The 19831-nt window shown below is 49.7% G+C and overlaps 1 protein-coding gene across 1 annotated transcript in view; it reads left to right on the top strand.

Annotated features, from left to right (window-relative positions):
- Positions 1–19831, top strand: part of UBE2F (ubiquitin conjugating enzyme E2 F (putative)) — a 441864-nt gene that overhangs the window by 351409 nt on the left and 70624 nt on the right. Inside the window, exon 9 of the mRNA XM_030209070.1 lies at positions 388–450. Coding sequence (XP_030064930.1) covers positions 388–450 — 63 coding nt within the window. The remainder of the gene's footprint in view (positions 1–387; positions 451–19831) is intronic.

Here is a 19831-nt window from a genome sequence, read left to right as displayed (position 1 = left end):
GTGGGGGGACATGCCTCACAGCTGATCCATGTCCAGAGGAGGGTCGCTGGACATAGGTGGCTGCAGGGGGGACAGGGGGTCGCTGGACATGGGTGGCAGGAGGGGGGGGCAGGGGAGAGAGGAGGTTCGCTGGACATCAGTGGGTGCAGGGGGAGAGGAGGGCCGCTGGACATGGGTGGCTGCAGGGGGAGAGAAGGGTTGCTGGAAATGGGTGGCTGCAGGGGAGCCGAGGAAACCTTGCTAGCGCCATTTCATTTGTGTCAAAAACGGGCCTTTTTTACTAGTAAAATATAAAGCAATAATTTTACAGAAATGTTAATTTCACCATTCAGTTTTAAATTCTATTATTTGTGTTAGTATGTGTATGTGTTTTTCTCCCTCACTCAGGATCTTTTGAATTTTGATGATCCTTTGAATATTGAGGCTGCTGAGCACCATCTACGAGACAAGGTAAGTTGACAGCCAAGTGAATGCATTTTTCAAACAAACTGTTCATTCTATTGCAATGAAACAAATTCTTGCCTAGCTATTGATGTGTTATTTTTGTGTTGGTTTCTATATACCCAAAGAAAGAAAGAATTGGTCTGTGGCATTTTGTTCCTTTTTGACAGAGTTTGATGCATGTTAGTAGAACTTGATTATTATTTCTGAATTAACATACAATTTTAAATCTGAGTTATGTAACTAAAACAGTAGTCATAATAAATATCCTTTCTATAACCAATATTTATATGTAAAATAGCATTGCAATATATATAACTAGCCGTTAAGCCCGTAAAAACGGGCGAGTATTGCAGCCCTCCTTTCTCCCCTGGCCTCACCCCGTCCACCGATCCTCCCCCTCCCCCCCCCCCCATATCCAGCGACCCTCCTCTTTCCCTTGGCCTCCCCCCCTCCCCCCATGTCCAGCAACCCTCCTCTGTGCCCTGCTCTCACCTCAAGTCCAGCAACCATGGCCTCTCCCCCAAGTCCAGTAACCTTGGCCTCTCCCCCCAGGTCCAGCTACCCTCATCGCCGCCGCCGCGCCCTCCCTCCTCCATGCCGGGCCCCCTGCACTGACCTGACAGCGCCTCTCACCTCCATGTGAAAGCGCTACAGGCAACAGCAGATCGCTCTGCTGCTGCCTGCAGCGCTTCCACACGGAGGTGAGAGGCGCTGTCAGGTCAGTGCAGGGGGCCCGATACGAGGGGGGGGAGGGTGGAGGTTGTTTCGCGCGATGTTCCTTTCCAGGCGGCAGCGTCTGACAATTGGACTCCGTTTCCCCTCTCTGTTCCGCCCTCTGACGTCATGACGCGAGGGCGGGACAGAGAGGGAAGTCTGTACTGCACATTTGCAAGTGAGTACGGTCACTTGCCGTTTATATGTTTGACTACAAACTTGTGTTTGTGGTTCTAGAAGATAACTGTTTAAAAGCATGCATTTTCAAGCACTTCAGTAAAGCACTTTAGTTGCCTCGGTATTCACTAAACTGTAGTAACCATAGGCTACTGAATGCAGCAGTACTGTTCTGATAGGATTACACGGATGTTACCAGGTCCCTCCCCTCGCTTCCCTTTACCTTTAGGAAAAGCTAAAGAGGCCTGAAACCCTGACTTAGGACTCTCCCTTGCTGGCACAAAAATCAACCTCTGCCACAAGTCAAATCCCTTTTTGCAAAAGGACCCAAACCCTAAAGTGTAAATTTATATGCCGCACCCTGGAGGCAACCCTGCCCATTACCCAAAATGAAACCACATTGGATCAGGAAAATTAAGAAATTGCACTACTTAGATCTACAGAATACTACTTTCAGTGATACATCAACAATATGAAAATTGGTTCAGTCCTGGAACTTGCCCATATTCTGTGACCCAGTAGATGGTCAAAGTTCTGGATTGGTGAAGCAGAATTGCTGTTGATGTGGGTTTGGCTCCCTACAGTCTGTTATCTAAGGTTGGGTGTCTGCACCCTCTTACAGGTTGCTAAGGGTCAGCCCACAGATTTTCCCTTGGTTGAGCTGGGACTAGACCTGGGCCAGGAGCAAACCTCTGGGTCCCCTCTTGAGGGGGGTCGGAGCTTGATGGTGATGTGGGCCTCAAAAGAAAAGGGGGAGGGGCCTAGTGATGAGTAGCTTCTGTGTTTGTTTCCTTTGGGTGCTCTCCCCCTCCTTATTCTTGTGTGCCTCAAAGTGAAACAAAATCCTTTCTGGCTGGACAATTAGGTTCCAGGCTGTGATGTAATGGGGAGAACCTGAGGAACATGGGTCAGCAAGCCTGATAAAAGCTGGTGTTTTAGCAATTATGGGAGATGTCGTGTTAGCTCTGTAGTGAGTTCTTTTTGCCCATCTGTAATGGGGAGCAATCAAAGCATGTGGCAGGTCTAATTGGAGATGGGCCAGGGCTGTTTAGAGTCAGCAGCAGTGAAAGCTCCAGCTGAGACTACTGTTGCAAGTTTCCCACTGGCAGGCTGCATGTCTCCTGTGCAGCACACCTCAGCATGTGGGGTTGGGTCTACTCCAGTGGTGGAGGTGGCCCCAAGGATAATGGGAGGTGCCAATACCCAGGTTTGGGGGGGTGGAAATAGTACTCAAGGGTCTTAGATGGATCCTCAGATTTTACTGCAGCTCGCATGCTGCAATTGCTTTAGTTGCCTGATCAGCTGAAGGATTAGGCTGTATCAGGTGGGTTGTATCAGAGGGATCTCCAGCAGCATATGACCATTATTCACCTCCAGCTTTTGGTGTCTGAGCCCAATACCTAGGGAGGTGTTTTGGGGGCAGTCTTTCTCTGGAGGAAGGCAAGCTATCTTCCACGGCGGTGGATGAGTCCCCAGTGATTCTTCTGGTCAGGCAGGAAGAGCTAGGGTCACTCTTCTCACAAGTATTCTCCTCCCTTCCTGTTGTGGAGGCTCTAGTAGGAGGTGACAGATGGTGACCCCATCTAGAAAGGGTTGTGGAAGTCAGTGAGGTTGTTTCCCCTTCACAAGGCTCTGCACAGGATGGTCTTGGTAGAATGGGAGGCATTGGAAGCAGGGCTGAAAAGGAAACAGATCATGGGGAGTCCCTACCCCCTTTTCCAAGAAGGAGCTGGATCAGCTCTGGTAGATGCTCTCGAAACAGGGTTAACAAAGAAGGCCACTATTCCGCTGGTCTTAATGGAGTCACAGGTTGAGGTGCTTCTGAAGCAGGATTTTGCCTCTTCAGTGCTTGGAGTACAAATAGTGATCTGAGTTTGTGGTCCAAGCGCTTCTTTGCTTCTGCAGTCATTGGAGACAGCTTGCCTGGAATCCGCATCTACCTTTTGGTGGACTTATTGTGTGATCTGGTGCACATGGGCTTTTCGTCACTATAAATTGAAGGTAGCTGTGTCATAGAAACATAGAAACATGACGGCAGATAAAGGCCATATGACCCATCCAGTCTGCCCATCCTCTGGAACCCCTAATTCTTCCTGTTCCTAACCGATCCCACATGCTTATCCCATGCCTTTTTAAATTCTGGAACAGTCCTAGACTCCTCCACCGGGAGGCCATTCCACGCCTCCACCACCCTTTCTGTGAAATACTTCCTTAGGTTACTCCTAAGCCTATTCCATCTTATCTTTGTCATATGCCCCCCTCATTCCAGAGCTCTCCTTCATTTGAAAAAGGCTCTCTTCCTGTACATAAATGCCCTTGAGATATTTAAACGTTTCTATCATGTCTCCTCTCTCCCTCCTCTCTTCCAGCATATACATGTTGAGGTTCATAAGCCTGCCCCTATAATTTTTGCATTCAAGACGCTTACTAATTTCGTAGGCACCCTCCTTCCTTTTTATATCTTTCCGTAGGTGCGGTCTCCAGAACTGCACGCAGTACTCCAAATGGGGCCTCACTAGAGACTTATACAACGGCACTATCACCTCCTTTTTCCTGCTGGTCATGCCACTCTTTATGTACCCAAGCATCTTTCTGGCTTTGACCATTGCTTTTTCTACCTGTTTGGAAGTTTTAAGGTCATCAGACACAATCACCCCCAAGTCCTGCTCTTCCTTTGTACACAGAAGCACTTCACCCCCTATAGTGTCGAAACAAAAGCACTATTACAGCTTAGTAGGTCAGGATATTCTTGACAATAAAAAACTATTCACCTTAGTTGGAGGCTTAACATCCACTACTACTGTCAACAATATTCATTAAGCATGTCCTTCTGCTCAAAAATTAGCTGACAGTTTCACCAACAAGATCATTCAAATTAGATCTGAATTAACTAAATCTAATCATACAGAGGAAAATGGAACACACCCTGATTCGGCATCAAGCACTGACTTATGTCCAACCCAGGGAAATAAGGCAGATAGATCAGATATGGGATGTTTTTCAACCGCTGGACTTGAAGATGTAAGATTGCTGTTGATGACATGTTAAACCGCGGGAGGATTGTGAAAAATTACAGGAGGACCTTACGAGATTGGGAGACTGGGAATCTAAATGGCAGATGACGTTTAATGTGAGCAAGTGCAAAGTGATGCATGTGGGAAAGAGGAACCCGAATTATTGCTTCGTCATGCAAGGTTCCACATAAGAGTCACCGACCAAGAAAGGGATCTAGGTGTCATCGTTGATGATACATTGAAACCTTCTGCTCAGTGTGCTGCTGTGGCTAAGAAAGCAAATAGAATGTTAGGAAAGGAATGGAAAACAAAAATGAGGATTTTATAATGCCTGTGTATTGCTCCATGGTGCGACCGCACCTCAAATATTGTGCTCAATTCTGGTCGCCGTATCTCAAAAAAGATATATTGGAATTAGAAAACGTGCAGAGAAGGGCATCGAAAATGATAAAGGGGATGGAACAACTTCCCTATGAGGAAAGGCTAAAAAGCAGCTAGGGCTCTTCAGCTTGAAGAAAAGACATCTGAGGGGAGATATGATAGAGGTCTATAAAATAATGAGTAGAGTGGAATGGGTAGATGTGAATCGCTTGTTTACTCTTTCCAAAAATGCTAGGACTAAGGGGCATGCAATGAAGCTACAAAGTAGTAAATTTAAAACAAATTGGAGAAAATATTTCTTCACTCAATGTATAATTAATCTTTGGAATTCATTGACAAGAGGCGCCCACACGAGGGTCTTTCTCCGAGGACAAACGGGCTGCTTCTTCTCACTGATGGGTGACGTCCACGGCAGCCCCTCCAATCGGAACACTTTCTAGCAAAGTCCTTTGCTAGTCCTCGCGTGCCGATGCGCACTGCGCATGCGCGGCCGTCTTCCCGCCCGAACCGGCTTGTGCCGGCCAGTCTTCTTTTGTCCACGCTCGGTACGGTCGTGTTTTGCCGTTCGCGCCCCGAAAGTTGACCTCGCGCGTCGTTTTTGGACTTCGCTTAAAAAAAAAAAAAAAGGGTGTTGGAAGGAGACCATTTCGGTCTGTTCCCCTTCCTGTATTTCTAGTTTTTGCCCCGGTAAGTTTTCTTTCGTCGTCGGGGTAGGCCCTATTTAGGCCTCGGTTCGAAGTTTTCTTCTCCCTTTTTTTGTGGTGCCATTTTCGCCATTTCGAGTTTTGATCTCGCCGGCGCGATTTTTTCCGCCCATGACATCGAAGTCTTCCAGCGGCTTCAAGAAGTGCACCCAGTGCGCCCGGGTAATCTCGCTCACTGACAGGCACGCGTCGTGTCTTCAGTGTCTGGGGGCTGGGCACCGCCCGCAGGCTGTAGTCTGTGTTCTCTTTTGCAAAAGCGGACTCAGGTAGCGAGATTGGCCCAGTGGAACGTTTTGTTCTCGGGCTGTTCGTCAGCATCGACACCGGGAGTATCGACTGCTTCAACGTCGTCGGCGCCCGGACCTTCATCCTCGCCCCCGATTGCATCGAGTGCATCGAGGCATCGGCCCTCTGCATCGGGGCCGAGACATCGGAGGCTGCGTCGGCGTCGGTGGTACCGAGACCTCCTCGTCTGCTGATGTCGTCGGACGGTGGGTGCTTCGTCTGGAGTGCAGGTGAGGGCTGTCCATTCCCCCGCTGGTGGCGGTGAGCCTTCGGGTGGGTCTCCCCCTACCCTGAGGGCTCCTGCGGTACAGCCCCCCCGAGACCCGACCTCCTTCGGCCTCGGCCCCGAGGAAGCGACGGCTGGATTCGACGTCCTCGTCGGTGCCGGGAAGCTCCGGTGACATGCTTCGTCCCAAAAAGTCGAAGAAGCATCGTCACCGGTCCCCTTCCCGTGTCGGCACCGAGAGCTCTGGGTCGCCGAGGGAGTCGGCACCCAGTAGGCATCGGCACCGGAGAGGACCCGCTCGCCCTCTGTTCAAGAGGTGTCGGTGCGCTCCCCTTTGGACAGCCCGGAACAGCCTCCACGCCCGGAACAGATTCTGACATCGACACCTGCATCGGCTTCCATGTCTTTTTCTACAGCCGCTCTGCACGAGAGTCTCCGGGCCGTTCTCCCAGAGATCCTGGGAGAGCTGTTGCGCCCTACCCCTCCGGTACCGGGGGTGCTTGCGCCACCGGTACCGTCGAGCGAGGCGCCGGCCGGCCCATTGCCCGGGGTGAGGTCTCCTACATCGGCGCCGCTTGCGGTACCGACTGCGGTAGCCTCCCAGGAAGGCTCCCCGACTACGTCGGCGGAGGGAGCTTCGCCAATGCGGGCGAGGGAGTCTACCTCTCGACGCTCCCACCGTGGCCGTGGTTCCACGGAGTCGAGCCGGGCACGGCTGCAGACACAGGTCCGTGAACTTGTGTCTGACACCGATGGTGAGGCCTCGTGGGAAGAGGAAGAGGACATCAGATATTTCTCTGACGAGGAGTCTGAGGGTCTTCCTTCTGATCCCACTCCCTCTCCTGAAAGGCAGCTTTCTCCTCCCAAGAGTCTGTCTTTCGCTTCCTTTGTCCGGGAGATGTCTACGGCCATCCCCTTCCTGTGGTTGTAGAGGACGAGCCCAGGGCTGAAATGTTGAGCTCCTGGACTATCCTTTTCCACCTAAGGAAGCGTCCACAGTACCCATGCATCATGTCTAAAAAAGACATTGCTGGCGAACTGGACCAAGCCTCTAACTAATCCCCACATTCCCAAGAAGATCGAGTCCCAGTACCGGATCCATGGGGACCCAGAGCTGATGTGCACTCAGTTGCCTCATGACTCTGGAGTTGTGGATTTGGCCCTAAAGAAGGCCAAGAGTTCTAGGGAGCATGCTTCAGTGCCCCCGGGCAAGGACTCTAGAACCTTGGACTCCTTTGGGAGGAAGGCCTACCATTCTTCTATGCTCGTGGCCAAAATTCAGTCCTACCAGCTCTACACGAGCATACACATGCGGAGCAATGTGCGGCAGTTGGCGGGCTTGGTGGACAAGCTCCCCCCTGAGCAAGCCAAGCCATTTCAGGAGGTGGTCAGGCAGCTGAAGGCGTGCAGAAAATTCCTGGCCAGAGGGGTGTATGACACCTTTGATGTTGCGTCCAGGGCCTCTGCTCAAGGTGTGGTGATGCGCAGACTCTCATGGCTGCGTGCCTCCGACCTGGAGAATAGAATCCAGCAGCGGATTGCGGACTCGCCTTGCCGTGCGGATAATATTTTTGGAGAGAAAGTCGAGCAGGTGGTAGAGCAGCTCCACCAGCGGGACACCGCTTTCGACAAGTTCTCCCGCCGGCATCCTTCAGCCTCTACCTCTACAGGTAGAAGATTTTTTGGGGGAAGGAAGACTGTTCCCTACTCTTCTGGCAAGCGTAGGTACAATCCTCCTTCTCGACAGCCTGCGGCCCAGGCTAAGCCCCAGCGCGCTCGCTCTCGTCAGCAACGTGCGACTCAGCAAGGCCCCTCGGCTCCCCAGCAAAAGCAAGGGACGAGCTTTTGACTGGCTCCAGCAGAGCATAGCCGACATCCAAGTGTCAGTGCCGGGCGACCTGCCGGTCGGAGGGAGGTTGAAAGCTTTTCACCAAAGGTGGCCTCTCGTAACCTCCGATCAGTGGGTTCTCCAAATAGTTCGGCAAGGATACACCCTCAATTTGGCCTCAAAACCTCCAAATTGTCCACCGGGAGCTCAGTCTTACAGCTTCCAACACAAGCAGGTACTTGCAGAGGAACTCTCCGCCCTTCTCAGCGCCAATGCGGTCGAGCCCGTGCCATCCGGGCAGGAAGGGCTGGGATTCTATTCCAGGTACTTCCTTGTGGAAAAGAAAACAGGGGGGATGCGTCCCATCCTAGACCTAAGGGCCCTGAACAAATATCTGGTCAAAGAAAAGTTCAGGATGCTTTCCCTGGGCACCCTTCTCCCCATGATTCAGGAAAACGATTGGCTATGCTCTCTGGACTTGAAGGACGCCTACACGCACATCCCGATACTGCCAGCTCACAGACAGTATCTGCGATTTCAGCTGGGCACACGTCACTTCCAGTACTGTGTGCTACCCTTTGGGCTCGCCTCTGCGCCCAGAGTGTTCACGAAGTGCTTGGCTGTAGTAGCAGCGGCACTTTGCAGACTGGGGGTACACGTGTTCCCATATCTCGACGATTGGCTGGTGAAGAACACATCCGAGGTAGGAGCCCTGCAGTCCGTGCAGATGACTATTCGCCTCCTGGAGCTCCTGGGGTTTGTGATAAATTATCCAAAGTCCCACCTTCTCCCAGTGCAAAAACTCGAATTCATAGGAGCTCTGCTGGATTCTCGGACGTCTCGCGCCTATCTCCCAGAGACGAGAGCCAACAACTTGTTGTCCCTCGTCTCACGGGTGCGAGCGTCCCAGCAGATCACAGCTCGGCAGATGTTGAGATTGCTGGGCCACATGGCCTCCACAGTTCATGTGACTCCCATAGCCCGCCTTCACATGAAATCTGCCCAATGGACCCTAGCTTCCCAGTGGTTTCAGGCTGCTGGGGACCTAGAAGACGTGATCCACCTGTCCACGAGTTTTCTCAAATCCCTGTATTGGTGGACGATTTGGTCCAATTTGACTCTGGGACGTCCTTTCCAAATTCCTCAGCCACAAAAAGTGCTGACCACGGATGTGTCTCTCCTGGGGTGGGGAGCTCATGTCGATGGGCTTCACACCCAAGGAAGCTGGTCCCTCCAGGAACGCGATCTGCAGATCAATCTTCTGGAGTTACGAGCGGTCTGGAACGCTCTGAAGGCTTTCAGAGATCGGCTGTCCCACCAAATTATCCAAATTCAGACAGACAACCAGGTTGCCATGTATTACATCAACAAGCAGGGGGGCACCGGATCTCGCCCCCTGTGTCAGGAAGCCGTCAGCATGTGGCTCTGGGCTCGCCGTCACGGCATGGTGCTCCAAGCCACATATCAGGCAGGCGTAAACAACAGTTTGGCCGACAGGTTGTGCAGGATTATGCAACCCTCACGAGTGGTCGCTCAATTCCCGTGTAGTGCGACAGATCTTCCAGGTGTGGGGCACCCCCTTGGTAGATCTCTTCGCATCTCGAGCCAACCACAAAGTCCCTCAGTTCTGTTCCAGGCTTCAGGCCCACGGCAGACTGGCATCGGATGCCTTCCTCCTGGACCTGGGGGGGGAGTTTCTGCTGTATGCTTATCCTCCCATACCTCTGGTGGGAAAGACTTTGTTGAAACTCAAGCAAAGACCGAGGCACCATGATTCTGATTGCTCCTTTTTGGCCGCGTCAGATCTGGTTCCCTTCTTCTTCTGGAGTTGTCCTCCGAAGAACCGTGGAGATTGGAGTGTTTTCCGACCCTCATCACACAGGACGAAGGGGCGCTTCTGCATCCCAACCTCCGGTCCCTGGCTCTCACGGCCTGGATGTTGAGAGCGTAGACTTTGCCTCTTTGTGTCTGTCAGAGGGTGTCTCCCGCATCTTGCTTGCTTCCAGGAAAGATTCCACTAAGAGGAGTTACTTCTTTCTATGGAGGAGGTTTGCCGTCTGGTGTGACAGCAAGGCCCTAGATCCTCGCTCTTGTCCTACACAGACCCTGCTTGAATACCTTCTGCACTTGTCTGAGTCTGGTCTCAAGACCAACTCTGTAAGGGTTCACCTTAGTGCAATCAGTGCATACAATTACCGTGTGGAAGGTAAGCCGATCTCAGGACAGCCTTAAGTTGTTCGCTTCATGAGAGGTTTGCTTTTGTCAAAGCCCCCTGTCAAGCCTCCTACAGTGTCATGGGATCTCAATGTCGTTCTCACCCAGCTGATGAAACCTCCTTTTGAGCCACTGAATTCCTGCCATCTGAAGTACTTGACCTGGAAGGTCATTTTCTTGGTGGCAGTTACTTCAGCTCGTAGAGACAGTGAGCTTCAGGCCCTGGTAGCCCAGGCTCCTTACACCAAATTTCATCATAACAGAGTAGTCCTCCGCACTCACCCTAAGTTCTTGCCAAAGGTTGTGTCGGAGTTCCATCTGAACCAGTCAATTGTCTTGCCAACATTCTTTCCCCGTCCTCATTCCTGCCCTGCTGAACGTCAACTGCACACATTGGACTGCAAGAGAGCATTGGCCTTCTATCTGGAGCGGACACAGCCCAACAGACAGTCCGCCCAGTTGTTTGTTTCTTTTGATCCCAATAGGAAGGGAGTGGCTGTGGGGAAACGCACCATATCCAATTGGCTAGCAGATTGCATTTCCTTCACTTACGCCCAGGCTGGGCTGGCTCTTGAGGGTCATGTCACGGCTCATAATGTTAGAGCCATGGCAGCGTCGGTAGCCCACTTGAAGTCAGCCACTATTGAAGAGATTTGCAAAGCTGCGACGTGGTCATCTGTCCACACATTCACATCTCATTACTGCCTGCAGCAGGATACCCGACGCGACAGTCGGTTCGGGCAGTCAGTGCTTCAGAATCTGTTCGGGGTTTAGAATCCAACTCCACCCCCCTAGGCCCATGTTTGTTCTGTTCCAGGCTGCACTCCCAGTTAGTTGGTAAATTTTTTAGGTCAATCTCAGTTATGTCCTCGCCGTTGCGAGGCCCAATTGACCATGGTTGTTGTTTTGAGTGAGCCTGGGGGCTAGGGATACCCCATCAGTGAGAACAAGCAGCCTGCTTGTCCTCAGAGAAAGCGAATGCTACATACCTGTAGAAGGTATTCTCCGAGGACAGCAGGCTGATTGTTCTCACAAACCCGCCGCCTCCCCTTTTGGAGTTGTGTCTTCCCTTCTCTTTGTCTTGCTACATATGAGACTGGCCGGCACGAGCCGGTTCGGGCGGGGAAGACGGCCGCGCATGCACGGTGCGCATCGGCCCGCGAGGACTAGCAAAGGACTATGCTAGAAAGTGTTCCGATTGGAGGGGCTGCCGTGGACGTCACCCATCAGTGAGAACAATCAGCCTGCTGTCCTCGGAGAATACCTTCTACAGGTATGTAGCATTCGCTTTATGTAGCCAAGATCAGTCACCTGCATCAAACCCAGCAGTTCAGGAACTTGTCTCTACCGAGACTCACCAGTCTTTCCCAGTAGCTTCTCTCAAGGACTGCATCAGGATCTTGCTCCTTGAGCTTCTTGCAGGGATGTTACATCAGAGTGCATCAGCGTCAAAGTTGCTTACTCCTGCTATTCCTCTCGCTGCTTCCCCGCACAACCTTCAGTTTGCGGTGAGACCTATTACGTTGATGCTGCTTGTGGCCCAGGTATTGACTGCCGCTTCTGCTCCCCAGCACCTCAACGTCAGTGGAGGCGGATACTCCACATTTGAAGTTGGAGCACACTCATGCCCATCTCGAGTGTCTGGAGCTTCAACATCTAAACGGGCTCAACCTCAATCCTCCCATGAGGAGTTTTACTCTGACACCGACAAGTTTTCTTGGGAGTCTGATGAGGATCCACAGTACTTCTCGGAGGAATTGTCCTCGGGTGTCCCTTCTGATTCCTCCCCGCCTGTGGAAAAACGCCAACATTAGCTTTTTTTTTCTTCCTTTGGGTAGGCAATGGCCGATGCCATTCCTGTTCATCTGGTACTGAAAGATGCATCTAAGGCTAAAATCTGTGAAGTCCTCAACTACAATGCACCTCCACATGAGGCTTTAATGGTACCACTTCACGAGATCCTGCAGGATGTTCTAGTAAAAAAAAAACCTGGGTGTTCCCTCTGTCAGTTCCCATCCTTCCACAGAAGGTGGACCTTATGTACTGGCTTCAGAGCACTCCAGAGTTTGACAAACCCCAACTTCCTCATCATTCTCTTGTGGTTGACTCTGCGTTCAAGAGAGCCAGGTCTTCTCGAGCCTATGCTTTGTATAATTATGGTACAGCCAGAGACCCCCTCCCCCCCCCCCAACTGGAATGGTGGCGGGCCCAGTCATAGAGCTCAGGCCATTACAGACCTTGGCTGAGTCAGAATCTGATGGCTGACATAACTGGGAGCTTACTGGAAAAGTATGGCCTAGTTTGTAGCCCGGATTGAGGCCTAAATAAGCTAAATTAGGAAAAGTTAGGTCAATAGATATGGAAACAAAATGGAGGATTTCAGCACAAAATGGAAGCCGTATCTGTTGCAAAGTGGAATTTTCTCTAATGTAAGTTAGAAAAACAAGTTGAGAATGAGTGAGTCATGCCAGGTGTAGCTGGATGCAGGGTCTTGCTTAAGATTTGTGGTCAAGCGAGCTAAAGACAAAACCATGTTAGCAAGATAGAAGCTACTCATTAGTATGAGCCAATCAGTGGTAACCATGACATTAGCATAGATCCAATCAGGTATATCTACTGTCATATTATCCATATCCTGAGGGCACCTATAAAAATCAGGGTATTTCCTGGTTTAAGTTAGAGAGAAAAGGGTTGCCACTCTCTCTCTCCAAGGGAAACAAATGTGTCCAGCAGAATTGACAAATTACCTAATTGCTTTCCCTTGTAAAACCTTTAATTGGTAAAAGAAATTATAAAAGATTAGGAACTAATTAACACCTGTTTGCAGCTGGATTATTATATTCCTATAACTAATTGATTGTACGTGCCTGTTGTCAATTACTGATTTGACTTGTACCTTGGCAAATAAACTCCTCATTCCAAATGATGATTTGTGGGCTTCACTTAATGATGAAAGGCTGTAAGTATAAATGCTTTTGCTGTATCAGGCTATCTTTCTCTGCATTGTATAACTTGTAATCTAAATCCAGTTTGTCATAAGGCTGGTATCTTTTCCTTAGACCTAACATCTCCCTTAGTGGCAATTCCTTTTAGAACTTCACAACTCCTTGATTACCCCAGTACTAGTGCTATTTAGAGATGGAGTCAGATTTAAGGTCACTCCAGCCTTCTTGGGGGGCTCTGGACCCCTCAATTCACAACATTGGTGACCCCTCCTGGTAGAGAGGATAGGACCTTGGACTCTTTGGGATGGAAACTGTATCGGGCCTCTATGCTCATATCTCATATTCAATCTTGTCATCTCTACTCAAATGTTTACTTGAGGCATGTAGTGCGTGCTGTTTCGGATTTGGAGGATTCTGTCCCTCAACAACAGGCTGTCTGTGACAGTTGCTCCAGCAGCAGCAAGTATGCCAGAAGTTTTTGGCCAGAGGCTCCTGTGACACCTTTAATGTGGCTCAAAGTATAGCGATGCATAGACTCGCCTGGCTGCGAGTCTCTGACTTGGCAACTATGGTTCATCAGAGATTACCAGATGCCCCATGCCATGCGGATAATCTTTTGGGAGAAAAGGTAGAGGAGGTAGCTGACCTCATCAAGAAACACACTGGTACCATTGATACTCTCTCTCGCTGAACACCTTCTGCGCCTGCCTCTTCTAGGTACTTTCTGGGCAAATCAAGAGTCCTTTATGCTGCTCAAAGGCGTAGATGTTTTTCTTCTCGCCAGTCTCAACAGACTCAACACCAGCATGCACGTTCTTGGCAGCAGTGCGCACCAAAGGCTGCTCTGGCTCCCCAGTTAAAATCAGGGAGTGGTCTTTGACGGGCTCCAGCAGAACATACAGTTCCAGTGGCTGTTCTGTACGACCTGGTGGGGGAGGGATAGGATGGATTTTCTCAAGGAAAGGTGGCCTCTTGTAACTTTCAACCGGTGGGTACTTCAAATAGTCCGTCTGGGATACGCCTTGCATTGGTGTCAATGACCAGCACATTGTCCGCCGAGAGCATCTCACTTCAGCTCTCAGTACTTGCAGACGAACTCTCCACCTTTCTAAAGACTCATGTTGTCAAGCCCGTTCCAAAGGGAGAAGAGGGGCTAGGATTCTATTCCAGGTACTTGTGTCAAACAAGACATGAAGGATGCGTCCTATTCTGGACCTTAGTGTCTTGAGCAAATTTCTAGTAAATGAAAAGTTCAGGATGCTTTCCCTATGCACCCTTCTCCCCACGAGTCAAGCAAACGATTGGCTATGGACTTAAAGGATGACTATACTCATATTCCAGTGCTTCCAGGACACAGTATATTTGATTTCGATTGTATGTGCTTAGTCAGCCCAGGCGACAAATCTCCACATTAATCTTCTGGAACTCCAGGCAATCTGAAACACTCTGAAAGCTTTCAGGACTCGTTTGTCAAATCAAGTAGTCATAGTTCAAACAGACAACCAGGTTGTGATGTACTACACCAACAAGCAGGAGGGCATGGGATCGTGCCTTCTGTGTCAGGAGTCTGTCTGGCTGTGGCATTGGCCAGCCTGGCAAGGGATGCTCCTCAAAGCCACTTACTTGGCAGGGAAATCCAACAGCCTGGCCAACAGGTTGAGCAGGGTAATGCAACCTCATGAGTGATCTCTCAACATGAGCATATCCCTCAAAATCTTCCGAGTGTGTCACCCCCTCATTGGACTTCTTTGTCGCTCAGTTCAATTGCAAAGTTCCTCAGTTCTGTTCCAGGCTTCAGGCCCAGACAAACTAGCGACAGAGACCTTCCTCCTTAATTGGAGAAACTGTCTACAGTATGTGTATCCTCCTATCCTGTTGGTGGGAAGGACTTTGCTGAAGCTCAAGCAGGATTCCTGGGTCATGATCCTAATCACCCGTTATTGGCCAGGACAGATCTGGTTCCCTCTTCTTCTAGAGTTGTCTATCAAAACACCTTGAAGATTGGTGTGCTTTCCAACCCTCATCATGTAGAACAAGGATTCTCTTCTACATCCCAACCTTCAGTCTCTGGTCCTCATGGCTTGGATGTTGAGGGCTTAGAATTTGCTTACTAGTAGCTTCCTGAGAGTGTTTCTAGGGTCTTGCTGGCTTCTAGGAAAGATTCCACTAAAAGGTGTTACTCTTTCAAATGGAGGAGATTTGCTGTCTGGTGAGAGGGCAAGGCACTAGATCCTTTTTCTTGTCCTCTATGGTCCCTGCTGGAACACCTTCTCCACCTCTCTGAGTCTGGTCTGTAGACCAACTCTATTCGAGTTCATATCAGTGCTTATTGAATGGATGGTAAGCCCATCTCTGGGTGGCCTCTCATTTGCCTCATGAGAAGTTTGCTTTTGATGAAACCCCCTCTCAAACCTCTGCATCATGGGACCTCAACGTCGTCCTCACCCAGCTGATGAGGGCATCTTTTGAGCCACTTATTTCCTGTTGTCTCAAGGGCTTGACCTGGAAGGTCTTATTTCTAGTGGCTGTCACTTCAGCTCATCGAGTCAGTGAGCTTCAGGTGTTGGTGGTAGATCCACCTTATACTAAGTTCCTTCACAATCAATCCAGTTGTTCTCCGTACCCACCCTAAGTTCTTACCTAATGATGTGTCGGAGTTCCACCTGAACCAGTCAGTTGTTCTGCCAACGTTCTTTCCCAGACTTCATGCCCATCCTGGCGAGAGCACACTGCACACCTTAGACTGCAAGCTAGCATTGGCTTATTATTTGCATCGTACTAAACCCTACCGACAGTCCATTCAGATTTTTGTTTGTTTTGATCCTAACAGAATGAGAGTTGCCATTAGGTAACACCTCTAATTGGCTGGCAGTTTGCATTTCCTTCACTTATGCCCAGGCTGACTTGACACTTGAGGGACATGTAACGGCTCACAGTGTCACAGCCATGGCCGAGTCAGTAGCTCATTTGCGGCCAGCCTCCATGGAGGTAATTTGCAAGGCTGCAGTGTAGTCTTTAGTTCACATATTCACATCTCACTACTGCCTTGAGCAGCATTCCCAACACAATAGTCAGTTTGGACAAACAGTGCTGTAGAATATGTTTGGAGTCTAGGGTCCAACTCTACCCCACCTTGGTCCTTTTTGTTCTATCCTAGGCTGCACACTCAGAACACTGTATATAATTTTGAGTTTTTTTCGTGTCTCCCCTCACCTTTGCGAGGCCCAGTTCACCAGTGTTTGTTTTGGTTAGCCTGGTAGCTAGGGATTCCCACATGTGAGAATGAATGGCCTGCTTGTCCTCGGAGAAAGCAAAGATACTTACCTGTAGCAGGTATTCTCCAAGGACAACAGGCCATTCATTCTCACATCCCTCCCACCTCCCCTTGGAGTTGTCTCCTTTCCTTTTTACTAAGCTATACTATTTTACTGTTGGTCCCACGCTCTCGTGGCGAGCAACAAGGAATCCGCACATGCGCGGTGGGGACGCTGCACATGCTGTTAAAGATGTTTAGAGCTTGTTAATGCTCCGCACCAGGCAATGTGGATGATGTCACCTGCTACAGGTAAGTATCTTTGCTTTTGAGTAAGACCTTGAGAAATTGGTCAAGGACTTGTGTGAGGCAAAATATTAAAGGCTTCATAAGACTGAGAGAGTTCCCTTGCTAGGAAACATTTGGGCAAGTTGTGGTCACAGACTGAGGGTATTTTCGGGCCAGCAGGTCTTTTTCCTCTTTATTCAGTCCAGGACATTTTAAGGAGTATCCCTTTTGAGTGGCCCATAACCTCCAAGATGGCTCTTGCACCCAGTCTACTGGAGGAAGAGGGAGGCAATGAGGTTGTGCAGGCCCACTCAGGGGTTCAGCAGGCAGAGGCACCTTCATTTCTGTTCCCTGAGTGGGCTCATACTACCTCAGATCAGTGGGTCCTCAAAGTGATTCCACAAAGCTCTACCTTCAAGAGGGAAGTAGTGGTTGATACCTGGTTCACCTGCATCAGTTGGGGGCCATTGTCCCAGTGCTTCCCAAAGAGTGAGGCAGGATTTGCTACTCAATCAATTTTGTGGTCCCAAAAAAAGAGAGGAAAATTTTACCTGATGTATGATCTCAAATGGGTCAACACTGTGGTACGAGTGCCCAGGTTCTGCCTGGAAACCCTGATGTCCATGATAGCAGACAGAAATGACAAATTTTATAGCCCTGTTAACCTCTTTGAGGGCCTACTTGTATATTCTGATTCAAGAATGCCAATGCCACTAGAATTTCCTGCAGTTCTGTACCCTGGGCGAGCACTATCAGTGCAGTGCCCTGCTGTTCAGGTTGTTCACGGCACCCAGGACTTTCTCGAAGTTGAAAGTGGCCTACTTGCTCAGGGAAAGGGCAAACGGGCTTCCTTACTTGGACAATTGGCTGGTTTGACAAAGTTATTAGAGGAAGCTGGGTCAGCTTCAAGCAGAGTCCTTCAGGTGCTGGAAAGTCTGGGATGCATAGTGAACTGTGCCAAGAGCAGTTTGACACCCTCTTGCTTATTGGAGTACATAAGAACATAAGGGTTGCCATACTGGGGCAGAACCTAGGTCCATCAAGCCCAGTATGCTGTTTCTAACTATGGCCAATCCAGGTCACAAGTACCTCACAAGATCCCAGAATAGTAAAACCGATTTTATGCTGGTTACCCTAGAAATAAGCTGCGGATTTTCCCAAGACCATCTTAATTATAGCTTATGGACTTTTCTTTTAGGAAGTTATCCAAACCTTTTCTAAATCCTGCTATGCTAACTGTTTTTACTACATTCTGTTGTAACAAATTCCAGAGTTTAAATACACGTTGAGTGAACAAATATTTTCTTCGGTTTGTTTTAAATTTACTACTTTGTAGCTTCATTGCATGTCATCTAGTCCTAGTATTTTTAAAAAGAGTAAATAAGCAATTCACTTCTACCCGTTCCATTCCACTCATTATATTATAGATCTCTATCATCTCTCCCTTCAGCCATCACTTCTCCAAGCTAAAGAGCCCTAGCCACTTTAGTATTTCCTCATAAGGAAGTTGTTCCATTCCCTTAATTATTTTCGTTGCCCTTTTCTGTACCTTTTCTAGTTCTGCTATATCTTTTTTGAGCTGTGATGACCAGAATTGTACACAGAATTCGAGCTGCGGTCACACCATGGAGTGATACAAAGGCATTATAGCATTCTCATTTTTGTTTTCCATTCCTTTCCTAATTATTCCTAATATTCTATTTGCTTTTTTAACCGCTGCTGCACACTGAGCAGAGGCTTTCAACGTATCATCAACAATGACACCTAGATCCTTTTCCTGGGCGGTGACTCCTAATGTGGAACCTTAGGGGCATTCTTCAGCACTGACATAGACAAAGGTGTATCTAACTAGGGAGAGGTTGGTCAGGTGTTTTGAGCAGCTCCAAAAGCCTGGGATTATCTTCAACTTCTGGTCTCCATGACGGTGACCTTGGAATTGATTCTCTAGGCACGAGTACAGTTGAGTGTCTCCCTCCCTGGATGCAGGAATACAACCTTCACCACCTCCTGCTATCATTGCTTTGGAGGGGGTTGGCATGGCGTTGGATTATGGCCAATTTCCTCAAGGGAACAGACCTGGAGCCTCCCAGCTGGGTGATGGTTTAGACAAGAGCAGTCTTTTTTGTTATGGAGCACACTGTCAAGGTCATATTGCACAGAGGCAATTGTCCCACAAGGAGGCATCCTAGGATGTCAGGCTGGAAACCAGGGCAGTTAACCTGGCCCTGCGGAATCTTGTCCTATTTATTTGTGGGACAGTGGTCTGGATCATGTCAGAAAATACCACAATGATGACCAATCAATGTGCAAGGAGAGACCAAGAGTGTGCAGGTGGATGGAGCACATTGCAAGGGTCTAGAATGTGCTTCACTATTCCTCCTAAGTGCACCCCGTCTTCGTCGCCCGACCTCCCCCACCCTCCTCCGCACTCTCTTGCTCCTCCTCCTGCTATCCGCGGGAGACATTAATCCTAATCCAGGCCCCCCTCACCTGTCCTCCTCCTATCCATGCAAACGATTCCGTGATGTCTCCAACCTCGTCTCTATTCCCCTCCTCCCCCCCCTCTTCCCTCCCCTTCTCATGCGCCTTGTGGAATGCCCACTCGATCTGCATTAAACTGCCCTTCACCCACGATCTCTTCATCTCTCGTTCCCTCCAACTGCTCGCCCTAACTGAAACCTGGCTCTCCCCTGACGACTCTGCCTCAGTCGCGGCCCTTTGTCATGGAGGTTATCTCTTCTCCCACACTCCCCGGCCAGATGGCCGCGGTGGAGGCGTCGGGCTACTTCTCTTGCCCTCCTGTAGTTTCCAACCCCTCCTCCTTCCGCAGTCTCACTGCTTCTCGTCCTTTGAAGCTCACTCCATCCGGCTATTCTACCCATTACCACTCAGAGTTGCAGTCATCTACCACCCCCCTGATAAGCCCCTCTCTTCATTCTTTACTGACTTCGACGCTTGGCTCACCGTCTTCCTTGATCCCGCATCTCCATCCCTCATTCTTGGTGATTTTAACATTCACGTTGACAACCCATCCAACTCCTACGCTTCTAAATTCCTCACTCTGATATCCTCCTTTAACCTCCGACTATGCTCTACCACCCCTACTCACCGTGATGGCCATTGTCTCGACCTCGTTCTCTTCTCTTCCTGCTCACCTTCCAATTTCTGCACCTCAGTCCTTCCTATCTCAGATCATCACCTAATCACCCTCACTCTTCATCACCCTCCCCCTCATCCTCGCCCAACTATAACCACTGCCCAGGAATCTCCAAGCTGTCGACCCCCCCTACCCTATCCTCTCACATCTCCACTCTCTTCCCTTCCATCTCATCCTCTGAATCTGTCGACACGGCTGTCT

Source organism: Microcaecilia unicolor, chromosome 7 (genome assembly GCF_901765095.1).
Source record: "Microcaecilia unicolor chromosome 7, aMicUni1.1, whole genome shotgun sequence".
NCBI lineage: Eukaryota > Metazoa > Chordata > Amphibia > Gymnophiona > Siphonopidae > Microcaecilia > Microcaecilia unicolor.
The sequence above is the reverse complement of the archived record's forward strand: the minus strand, read 5'-3'. Positions and strand labels throughout refer to the sequence as shown.